General features: G+C 37.1%; 1 protein-coding gene across 2 annotated transcripts in view; it reads right to left on the reverse strand.

The window, feature by feature from the left end:
- Positions 1–2,011: 2,011 nt before the first annotated feature.
- Positions 2,012–12,443, reverse strand: part of LOC150096523 (glycosyltransferase 1 domain-containing protein 1-like) — a 171,689-nt gene continuing 161,257 nt past the window's right edge. The window contains exon 10 of one of the 2 annotated variants that reach the window (XM_090408433.1): positions 2,012–3,330. In XM_090408433.1, the coding sequence (XP_090264559.1) occupies positions 3,322–3,330 (9 nt within the window). In that variant the 3' untranslated portion in view covers positions 2,012–3,321. Of the gene's footprint in view, positions 4,435–12,443 lie in introns of both variants that reach the window. The other variant, XM_090408432.1, reaches the window with a different exon arrangement.

A 12,443-nucleotide genomic window follows, 5' to 3' on the forward strand; every position in this document is an offset into this window, starting at 1 on the left:
CTAAAATACAGTCTCGAGAACTCATTTCCAAAGACTGTAATACTACTGAGAATTTTCCTCACAATTGCTATAAGTGTTGCTAGTTGTGAGAGGAGTTTTTCTAAATAAAATTGATTAAGAATTACCTACATTATTATGAAATAGACTTCACTATAGGAAATATAATGAATAAGGTATTAAATGGAGGGGAAGAAACAGATTATCCCTGAAAACTGTTTAAGGGTCGTGTGAAGAAGGAAGTGAAAAGATTTTTCAGCATATGAGTGGTGCATTAGTGAAATGAATGTCCACTACTGAATGTTTTCAAGACTGGGTATGATATGAATTGTGGTCCGGGAGAATATGGCTTCCTCTGGGAAGCCATATTCTCCCAGACCACACACATGGAGCAACTAGACTCATCATAATGAGTCTACTTGCTCCATGGAGATCCAGAAATAATATAATAATAATACTTTAGGCCTGTGTAGCTCAGTAGAAGTGGCGCTTGCATCCTCTGCACTTGGTTGCTCAAAGTTTGACTTAAGTCCAAGTCTAGTCACCGACTACAGGAACTTTTTCTAAGCCTTTCTTCGACCGGCTCCCGAGTTAGTTGATCTCTGGCACAGGCAAGTGGGTTTTTCATCCTGTAAACTCAAGAAAATCGACCGTAGTGCCCACATTATTTCAGACAGTGACATATCTTGTTAGGATTAGGTACCAAGAGATGGCAGCACTTGTTTGCCAGCCACTTCATCGGTGGCTGCTATAATTAGTGATAGACATGGGCCAGCTATCTCTGATTGGCTATTGGTGGAGATTGAACTGCCCGCTCAGTCTCCAAAAGCTAGATAGGGTATAAAGGCCTTGCCTACTCTCTATAAGGAAATAAAAGGCATTAGCATATTTTTTATTTATTTTTTTTAAATAATACTTTATTTGACCATCCATAACTGTTTACAAATGTTTACATTATCCTGAAGGCAGGAATAAGCAAAATGACGAATTTAACATATGTAAAATGACAAATTTGTTACAAAAAGCTGTCTATATACATGGAAAAAATTCTTCCTGCTTTGTAACAAACACTTTTTTCTCATGGGATTGCAAATGATGCAGCAGCATTGGAACAAGTGTATAACACTTCATGGGGAATATGTAGATGTTGGAAGTTTATTTTGCACTTGGTTAGACTATAATAAATTTAGTTTAATCCTTTATCCAAGTGTAAGCAAACAAAGTTTGCACCTGAAAATATCTTCAGGACTGAGGTAAGGTGGTGCAACACCAGGCAACTCCGAGCAAAGGTGGACCAAGCTCTCATCACTCCTTGTTTCAGTATCTCCCATAATGCAAAGCACATCTTCTTGCAGACATGTATACTGCTATGCATTAAGGGAAGAGCCACTACCCAGACCGGTTTCGACCTTTATTGAGGTCTCGTCAGTGGGAGGCAGACTCAAATGTGAAGCCTGGTGTTGCACCACCTTACCTCAGTCCTGAAGATATTTTCAGGCGCAAACTTTGTTTTCTTACACTTGGATAAAGGATTAAACTAAATTTATTATAGTCTAACCAAGTGCAAAATAAACTTCCAACATTTCTCTAAATCCAGAGTAATTCAATAATAAGGTGGTACACCTGTTGGCAACTTGTATAGGCAAATATGGCCTCTCCTGTTGCTTCTGCCTTAGTATCTCCACGTTTGGATCTGCCTCCCACTAACGAGACCTCAATAAAGGTCGAAACCGGTCTGGGTAGTGGCCCTTCACTTAATGCATGTCTGCAAGGAGGTGTGCTTTGCATTATGGGAAATACTGAAACAAGGAGTGATGAGAGCTTGGTCCACCTTTGCTCGGAGTTTCCTGGTGTTGCACCACCTTACCTAAGTCCTGAAGATATTTTCAGGCGCAAACTTTGTTTGCTTACACTTGGATAAAGGATTAAACTAAATTTATTATATTAATGGGAATATGTAGAATAATGTGTAAGTTACATGGTTCTACCTCAATCCCTTCATGGTGATTATCACAACTTTTCAGCGACTATGGTCTTCACAATGGCAAGACATTCTGGCATTTGTACATAAAATAAAATCCTGTCTCAAACATCTTCTCTATATATAAATGGATGATCCAAAAGTTTCCAGATTACAGTGATAAAATGGAATAGAAACCTTCCTTCCTTCTAATGTTTATTTTTGAATTAGCCCCTTAAATACAAGGGCGTGCTGAAAAGTTGTGATAATCACCATGAAGGAATTGAGGTAGAACCATGTAACTTACACATTATTCTACATATTCCCCATGAAGTGTCATACACTTGTTACAATGCTGCTGCATCATTTGCAATCCCATGGGAAAAAAGTATTTCCCTTGTTGCACAAATCAGCCATCATCTGCAGATATGATTTCATCATCTGTGGTAATTTTTGTTCCTTTCAAGTGTTTCTTTAAATTTGGGAATAGGAAATAGTCAAGAATGGGGTCAGGTGTAGCGAAGAGGATGGGTAAGGCATTGAAAGCCCAAGTTGTGTGTTGTCTGTTAAATTTCATGAGCAGTGTGAGCAAGTATATTGCTCTGCAAAAGCAAGACACCTCTACTCAGTTTCCCAAGGCATTTTTCCTTCGGTACCTCCTTCAATTACTCCAGAGTTGTTGACTGAACTGCTGATGTAACAGTTTCACCTTTTTTGAGGTACGTGGCAAGGATTACACCATCCATATCCCAAAAGACAATGGCAAGAACTTTCCTGCTGACTTTTGAATGTGGAACTTCTTTAGCCATGGAGAACCTTTGCATCTCCACTCAACTGACTGTTGTTTGGTCTCTGGATCACAGTGATGAAGGCAAGTTTCATCATCAGTCACAATATTAGCAAAAATATTTGCATTTGATTTCTCAAAATGATCCAAAATCCCTTGAGAAGACAGCATATATTCTCTCTTTTGGTCAGCATTCAAACATTTGGGAACCACTTTGCTGAGCGCTACTCAATGTCCAGATGTTGATGGATAATGACCCCAACTCGTTCTCTGGATATTCACAGAGTGTTTGCAATGTTTTTTGGCTGGTATTCATCTATCATCAAGGTTCATGGTATGCATTGCATCAGTGTTTTCAGGTATGATTGCTGCGGAAGGTCTTCCTGACTTGGGGACATCTGTTATCTCAGGATAACTTGGCCACCCATCTGGCAACTGTGGTTGAGGCACATTCTCACTAAAGTCTTGCACAAAGTTTGGTGGATCTCAGTTGCAAACTTTCTTGCAGCACACAAAACTTGATGATGGCCTGAACCTCTGTGTCTTTGAATTTCTTCAAAACATCTGCCATGTCTTCTTATATATCCTAAAAGAAAAAGAACAAATTATTACAATTCGATGAAACATGGGGGTTCAAGATTTTTAAGATATATTCTTTCTTGTGGCTATATCAATTGCTTTAATATCATTTTTGTTCTACATACTTATCAGAACTTTTCAGTCTTCCCCCCTCTTTGTATATATGTATGCTGGTACCAAAACAATAAATTCACTTCCTGAAGCAATTCATGAGATATTTTATAATTATGTTCAATTCTCACGTCATGTCATGATTTTTTAATTATTATTTTATAATCAAACTAATGGCTTCAAATCACACCAAGTGAAACTTCTATTTACAGGAAGAAGAAATCTCAGGAAACCATGTCTGAAGAATATGATGGGTGTGAAACAATGGAAATGCCATTCTATGCTAGAAACGTCTGGACACAAGAATGGAAAAGACAATTTTCATATTCCCTTGTTCTGGATGTTTTTTGTTTTATGGCATCTTGCAGGTGTTTGAAATAGTGTAATCGACAGCTTATCCAGAGTTAGAACACATGACTCCATGAATGATGAGGCAAGGGGAAACAACAGGCACCTCAGTCATCTTGCAGACTCATCTGGGTACTTCTGGTTTTGAAGAGCCTCATGATTTCCAGCTGCTTAGTCTTTGGATTTTAAGTATAAGTCTCTATTCCTGTTTTACCAAGTTTCACACAAAATTTAATGCACACATTTTGCTGTAATAAAGTTAAACAGAGGAAAGCAATGGCAAACACATAAATGCAGGCAGTTTTGTAATAAGTGAGCAATATGAGGATAACACATGGCCAATAATGCTATAGGTCCACAATCCTACTCCAAAAACTACTATGTACTTGTACCTTTAAGGGAAATAAATTTTGTTACTTGCTCAAATGAACCTTGGCATGAAGATGAAATAATATTTGCATGCATACTCATAAATACAAACATATGTTTCATCCTACTGTTATTTTGATAGCATGCTATTAATAAGTTCAGTGTAAGTTCTGGCCTCATTATGTACACTAAACTTTTCCATAATTTGATGTTTAGCATTATTTATAATCTCCTTTTTCAATGCTTCATTAGATAACACAAGTTCTAGTGCTTCCAGAAATTCCTAAGGAGAAGAAAAGTAGCATTTTCAGTTAATATCAATCTGAAAATTAAATAAAGTTCAAATGACTGAAAGTATTAATATTTCATTACTGAAAATATGCATAGTATGCATAGCAGTTTATGCAATACTGTATACTTACACTGTGAATACTGAAAATTCAATTATAATCAGATTTTTGCTTTAACACAAATAATTGAGAACTCTCACAAATGTGACAATGAACTGCATTTAAGTTCTATAGATATGGAAAGGACATATGACAAGGCTCCTCCAAGGGAAAAGCTGTTTAAAAAAACATAATTATATGATGTAAGTGAATTATATTGAGCAATACATAGTGTATATCTGAGCTGAAAGTCAACAGTTAAAATTTAAAAATTTGAAGTTATCCCGACTGTTTTTAAATCATGTATAACAGTGGTTCCCAAAGTCGGTGGTACTGTCCCACCCCCTTCGGTGCTGGAACAATCCAGGGGATAGGTAGTGGCCTCATGAAAAAAAAAGGGATGTTGAATTGAAGTAAGGGGTGGTGAAAGCACAAAGGACAAAAATTCTTCTTCTTCTTCTTTGGTACTGCAGCCCCATGTAGGGCCTTGGCCTCCCATTTTTGGGTTTCATAACTCACTACGAGGTGGGGATCATTACTCCCACACTCAACCATGTATAATTGTCTGTGAAGCGTTGTGTTTTTAAGACCGGTTTGCCTGCTTTGCAGGAGAAAATATCCCAGATAAACTGGCGAGAAAAACCCTGCAGTCCATGCCCAAGACTACCTTGGCTATGTCTGAGAAAGATCCTTAGCTCCTCACGTCAGTGACGCGAATCGAACGCAGGACACTCCTTTCCCAGGCATATGGTTGTGGAGCACGTAACAACTCGGCTAATGAGCGGACAAAGGACAAAAATTAGTTACTGAAAAAAATTTATCATCAAAAATTTTGGATGATATAACTGTTGTATAACGTAAGTAAATTTTTTTTTTTTTTAAATAACGAAACCTGTAGTGAGATCATAATTAAAAGAAACACACGTATTAACCACAGTGAAAATTATTTACTTGTAAATATTTCATCCTAAGTATCTTAGGACATCATCAGTAGAGTAGTTTAAACAATAATAGGAATAACATACAGTTAGGACGCATGATTACAATAGAATCTCATTAAACGTGTGTAACGTGTTACAGAAGTGAAAAAAAAAATTATTTTACACAATTTTGTATGACAATTTCCCATACTTTAGGAATAGTAAGAACGTCGTTGCAGTTTAAATTTGGTCTGTGTAGTAGGGCTTCAGAACTTTCTTTATATAAATGTTTACAATTAAAACCACACATCATACCAGGCAAGAAGAAGTCCATACCTTACGTCAAAGGCATCTCCAAACGTCTTTCTAAAATTATGAAGAAATACAATTTTGCCACTACTTACAAACCTATCAACCAAATTTACAACTTGTTACCTTCTAAGGTAACAAGTTGTAAATTAACAACTGTAAGGTAACAAGTTGTAACAAGTACCTCCTAAGGACAAACTCTCACCTTTGATGTTGCCTGGCGTTTATGAGATTCCATGCTCATTCAAATTGTCTTACTTTGGACAGACAGGTAGGTCTGTTCAGAAATGCATCTCAGAACATCAAGACCACATTCATCTTTTTAAACCACAGAAATCTGGCCTCCCTCACACGGAATTGAAAATCCAAGCCATAGGATCCATTGGGAAAAGTCTAAACTTTTACATAGATCTTTATATAAACATGAACATTTATATTGTTAGATCGTATTTAGGGGTGTTAATATTACTTAATTCTGAATGTGTCTTATAACTACTTTCTTTGTGGTCAGAGATTGTAGGGTTATCCCTGGGTACAAACCCTAATAAATTTATATTTATACTGTGCCAGTTAGAGTTATTATACCTTAGATATGTTCGGGGGCTCTCAAAAAATGTTGCAGTCGTGGCCCCTTCTCTTTCTTATTTGGTTATATCTTTCTTTCCCCTTTATCACGGTTCATAGTTTAGTGTGTGGCAAATGTCGGTCTCAAACACAAATTTAATACCAGCATTTCAAATGACAAAACATAAAGTTTTATTTTACACTAATAAAAATACATTAAACATGAAATAATCAATCCTTCTGTTATCCTAATTAGATTACACCACATTCAAACAATATCACATGAAAATCTCCCAAATTAACACATTTATCATTCCCAAAGAAAGGCATGCACTTGGGCAATTAATACAAATTTATCTAGACAAAATCTCAGGGAAACGAGCTAAGGTAACATTTGCATACTAGATCGAGCAAGAATCACTTGACATGGCTCTTCGGACTACTAGTCCAATGTTCCTAAAGTTACTCCGAGAAATAAATTAGTTTCAGTTTTCCTTTTAGCAACACTGCTTAACGTGTTTTCCTTCAGCGCTCTCACTTAACTTTAGAAAGGACAAAATTGCCTTACCGTTTCTGGATGCTCACCATTTCACTGAATCACCACGTGCGAGTCATGTGTGCATCCTGGTTCACACTGCAGATGCTTTTCCTTCCCATCTCATGGATTCACATGCACTGAAATTTCGCCGTCAGCTGGGAACATCTCAGGTGCTTGTCTGGGATTTCTGGATCCTTCAAGGGGAAACATCACAGTTCGGGTTTCACTTAGACCCGAGCTTTCCCTTTCTAGTCGAAGATCATCCTCACTTCCTACCTCCTTTTCTTTCCCTGTTTTCTCACCTCGTGTCCCTTACCCTCTGTCTCCCACTTTTTTTTTTCTTTCGATTATTCACCTTTTTCTTCCCAGGAGCTTATATTCACGGTCACATCAAATTGCTTCATTGCGAACCCACGAGAGAGCTCCTCTCAGAGAATTAGCTAATCCTTGCTTGTAAGGTTCCAATATGGGCTTGTCAAGGTCATGCCCTTTAGGCTTTTAGTCATCACGTTTTCTTTGTTTGCCGTAGCTTACACATGCCATTCCTTTATTTTGATTTATACACATTATTTTCCTTTATTAAAATTACACATATTAAATATTTCACAATCTTTCCCTTTCAATAAGTAAATGGATATACACTTAATAATTAGATACACACTCAATACACAATTATATGATACACTTTACACTCAATATACAATTATATATTACAATTTACTTTATCCCCCCCTTCCTTATTTCTTTCCAATACAATTTTGATCAGCAGTACAGGTATCTTCTCTGGTTTAAAGCTCCTTTCATTGTTAGATCACGAATGTGTCTAGTAAAGGCAGGCCTCATTCAACATCTAACAATATAAAGAAAGTTCTGAAGCCCTACTACACAGACCAAATTTAAACCGCAACGATGTTCTTACTATTCCTAAAGTATGGGAAATTATAATACAAAATTATGTAAAATAATTATTATTAGTTTTTTTTTTTTTTTTTTTAACTTCTGTAACACGTTACGCACGTTTAATGAGATTCTATTGTAATCATGTGCCTTAACTGTATATTATTCCTATTATTGTTTAAACTACTGTACTGATGATATCGTAAGATATTTAGGATGAAATATTTACAAGTAAATAATTTTCACTGTGGTTAATACGTGTTTCTTTTAATTATAATAACGTAAGTAAAGATCTTAATGGTTGCTTTATTTTCAAAGGAAACATACAAAATGCAAGTTACAGCTGATCGCCATTATGTAATACATAAATTTCTCCATTTCAAGGGTACATCAATTAAAACAGTGTGCCACAGGCTGGCTGACAATTAGTGTATGGTCCCAAACCTGTCAGTAACAGGTCAGGAGACTTCCTGATCAACTGGAACATACTACTGCTGTCACTTACTTTGCCAGGTTGTGCCTGGAGAGGGAGTCTGATTAATGGTATACGGGGAGGCACTGTTGACACCACATTATGGTGAGGAGACTGGTCACTCTCTGTATAGATGTCATGGCCTTGAGTCTATAAACTCTTGGTGAACATCCCCATCTATACTTTCATCTAACCACAAACAAATGATAGTGACACTGCCACAAAAAGCAATCTCCCTCATAAACTAAGTCTGATAAAATATATATAATGTAATCATCACTATATACAACCATGCCAGAATCTCCTCATTAAAAAACTCACTTTCACATCCATTTCGCTAACATTCATGGCACCAAGATAAACTTTCACCATCACTTACAGTCATCCAGACCAGAATCGCCTACTTTTGACAGAAACTGAAATAGCATCTTCATCCATTACTGTCCACCTCTATGTCCATGTCCCATGTCTATGTCCAAATTTCACACTTCACAATTCCTTTCACCTTTGTGAAATCTGACATTGCATGCCAGAGAGTAGCTAATTTAGAATTCCTTGTTTTCGATCTCCTCTAGCTCAAGGTTTCCTTTTCCCATCTAGTAATATTCATCTTCTGCATTTACTGTTCTCCAAACTTCAATAACTACTTAGAGACCTCTTCACACACACACTCCTCTCCATAAAACTCAAAACATCTGCAATCTAGCCATCCAAATAGTGCGGTCATTTTCCTAGTTGACCTCAGTGTGCATAATTCCAACTGGCTCCCCCATTTCCAACGCCACTTACCTAGTTGGAAAAGAGGTTACATCCACTTTTGACAACTCAGATCACAATCTTATGCAAGTCTCATCTCTCTCTCTCTCTCTCTCATAGAATGCCCTTCTTCAAGCTACTCCTGACTTCGCATCCTCTGGCACTTTAAAGGTACCAAATGGGATGATCTCCAGAACCTCTTCTTTTCATGGTTTGACTATTGCTTCAGCTCATCCCTAACTTGCTCCAAATGAGTAACAGAAATTATCCTTACTGGGATGAAGGCCCTCATTCCCCATTCTACCTGGAATCCTTGTCTGTTTTCCAAGCAATAGTTTAGCATGAAGTGTATCAAAGCAGTCGAAGAACAAAAAAAAAATTCAGCTTACCACAGGTGGCTAGCATCAAGAACTCCAACTTCATACCTTGCCTATATAAAAGCATGCAACAAATGCAAAACAATCATCTGTAGATCTAAATCTGATTTCATAAAGGCTAACAACAAAAAAACTTGTCTCCTGTTCAAATGGCAGCTGTGCCCTTTTGGTCCCTTGTTAAGGCCACTGGTTGCAGCCTTTGCTCACCTGCACTTCCACCTCTCTCTTTCTTTCATCCTGATGCCATCACTGTTACTTCATCCAAGGATAAAGATCACCAATGGAAATTGTCTCCTACCACACTGGAATCTGAACACCATATACCTCATGTAGTTTTTTGGACTAAAAAGACATCAGTTAATTACTAATTAACTTGGACACTAAAAAGTCTTCAGGTCCTGATGCCATCTCTCCATTTGTTCTTTAACATTGTGCTCCAGATTATGTCCTGGAGCACCTGGAGATGAATATCCTGTATTGTTTCTATAATCTATTATACATAGCTGGTATAATCTATAATTATCCTAACTTAGGATAATCTATTATTATCCTAACTTTTAGATGCACTCACATATCCAGCCTATTCTTATATACATATAAAAAAAAAGATAGAAGTCTACTGTCAAACTACTGACCAACTGCCATCTCCAAACATTTCCAAAATAATGGAGAAAGCCATCAATAACCAAAATTACATTATGGTGGGAGGTCACTACCCAGACCGGTTTCAGCCTTTTTTGAGGCTTCATCAGTGAGTAGCTAGACCAAATTAATACCAAAGGGTATAGCAAAAAGAACTTATATACTCTATACGAGTTGTCAAACCATTAAGTTACTTAAATATAAAGAGCCAATAGGCTTCATTTCGGCGATATAAACATTATTTAAATTAAGGGGATATTAAATCCCACATTGTTTTAAAACTGAATAAGAAACTCAAAGATTGGAATCAGAGAGTTTCATGCCGAATATAGTAAACTATAACAGTATCGGCGATTACTAGTGTGAGCTAATGCAAGTAGTCCTAGTACGTAGTACAATCTCGGGCAACTCGCAATACCCTTTGGTATTAATCTGGTCTAGCTACTCACTGATGAAGCCTCAAAAAAGGCTGAAACCGGTCTGGGTAGTGACCTCCCACCATAATGTAATAACAGCATACATTTCCTAGGAAATGTGTTTTTGCATTATGGAAAATACCAAGAATAGCGATCAGAACTTTACCACCTTTGCTGCGAGTTGCCCGAGATTGTACTACGTACTAGGACTACTTGCATTAGCTCACACTAGTAATTGCCGATACTATTATAGTTTACTATATTCGGCATGAAACTCTCTGATTCCAATCTTTGAGTTTCTTATTCAGTTTTAAAACAATGTGGGATTTAATATCCCCTTAATTTAAATAATAATAATAAATTTAAAATAAATGAGCATGTTCAGCAAAGAATTGATTTTGGGACATGAAAACTGATGCTCTGCTAGTTAATGTAATTTGTTCTAATGAATTTCTAAAACACCTCTCATTCACCATAATATCATTGTTGCCTTGAGAATCTGGATGAGATAGCATGTGTTGTCTAGCTGACAACACATGCAGTTTATACACAAAATATACTAGTAGTAGGCAGCAGACATTGTACATGTGTGTAGATGGAAGACTAAGTAGTGTGAACAGCAAATTGTGTGGAGTACTCTCCTGCAATGTCTTTGGACACTGCAGAGGAGTCACATAATAATAATAATAATATTTCATTTCATCATAATTCTATATTGTTTACTATATAGATATTTGCTATTTTTCCACTGTCTGAATGAATCAACTTATTGTTTAACTACCAAAATGGTTATAGGGATAAAATCAGGGATGTTAGTGAAGCTGTTAGTTTGCAGAGAGGAGAAATGAAAACGTTGATTATTTTGGCAGGAACAAATGATTTGAAAGGTGAGAAATATGCAGTGAGAAAGAGAGAGGATGTGAAAGAGTTGTTGAAAGAATTGATAATAAAGAGTAAGGAAGTAAAGATTGGGAGTATGCTGCCTTGGTCTGATAGGACACAGATGAGAACGACCATGACTGATAATGAGTCGATGAGAAGGTTGTGCAGGAGGAATGGAGTGCAGTTTATAGATATATGGAGTGAAACTGATTGACAAAAGGAATTATATATGTCTGATGGACTACTTTTGAATTGCTTTGAAGTTAATGTTTCGAGAAAATGTTGTTTAGCCAGAGGTTGAAAGTGCAAAACCAGGGAAACTAGAAATATTAGGGTTGTTGTGTCAGAAAAAGAGCTGACTCACTATTCGTAAGCCATCTTGTTTCCGACCTAACACACAGTGACAATTAGACCTAAGGATAAAGACATGCTTATGCCTCCAGAGAAAGGGCTAAGAGAGTATTGTACATATGTTCACTCAAAAGTATATCAAACCGACTGAGATTGTTAATATTAAATAAACTTAGAAAATCTGTATTTAGAATTGATAATGTCTGTGTAAAATAAGCAAAGGGAAACTGTGTCTCAGGACTGAAATTGTTATTATTAAATGTGCATAAGAGATCTATGTATTAGAACCATGTCAAAATAGTTCGGAGTTGGGGTGACCAATTGGTCGTGGCTAAAAGTATGACGTAGTCACCGAGAGAGGGTGCTCGCATTTGTAATATAAGGCGCGGCACGAGACTCAAACACTCTCTCGTTTTCTGTTCCTGTGTGCCCGTCCAATCCTGGATAGCTACGGAAGCTTGTCGCCGGTGCCCAGCAACAATCTCCCGGTTGCTGTTGTACCGAGTCGAATAACGCCACCAAAGGAATGAAGTCAGAATTCCAGTAGAGAGCCATTGGTAAGCTATGCCAACGTGAAGTCAGCGAAGGGCAACCTTCGAAGATAGTGGAAGTAAGTCGCTGATGCCACAGAAACACATGGTGAGAAAATACGGAAGTCTTGCACATCGGAAGTAAAAGCATGGAGAGAAGTCACGGAAACCCCATGAAAAGAACAAGATGGTAATGTACAATTTTTCATACTTGTTATAGAATTGTAATCGTAAAAGGAATAGGAGCCA

Source organism: Typopeltis vanoorti, chromosome 18 (genome assembly GCF_054136105.1).
Source record: "Typopeltis vanoorti isolate ZY-2024b chromosome 18, IOZ_Tvanoo_1.0, whole genome shotgun sequence".
NCBI classification, from domain to species: domain Eukaryota; kingdom Metazoa; phylum Arthropoda; class Arachnida; order Uropygi; family Thelyphonidae; genus Typopeltis; species Typopeltis vanoorti.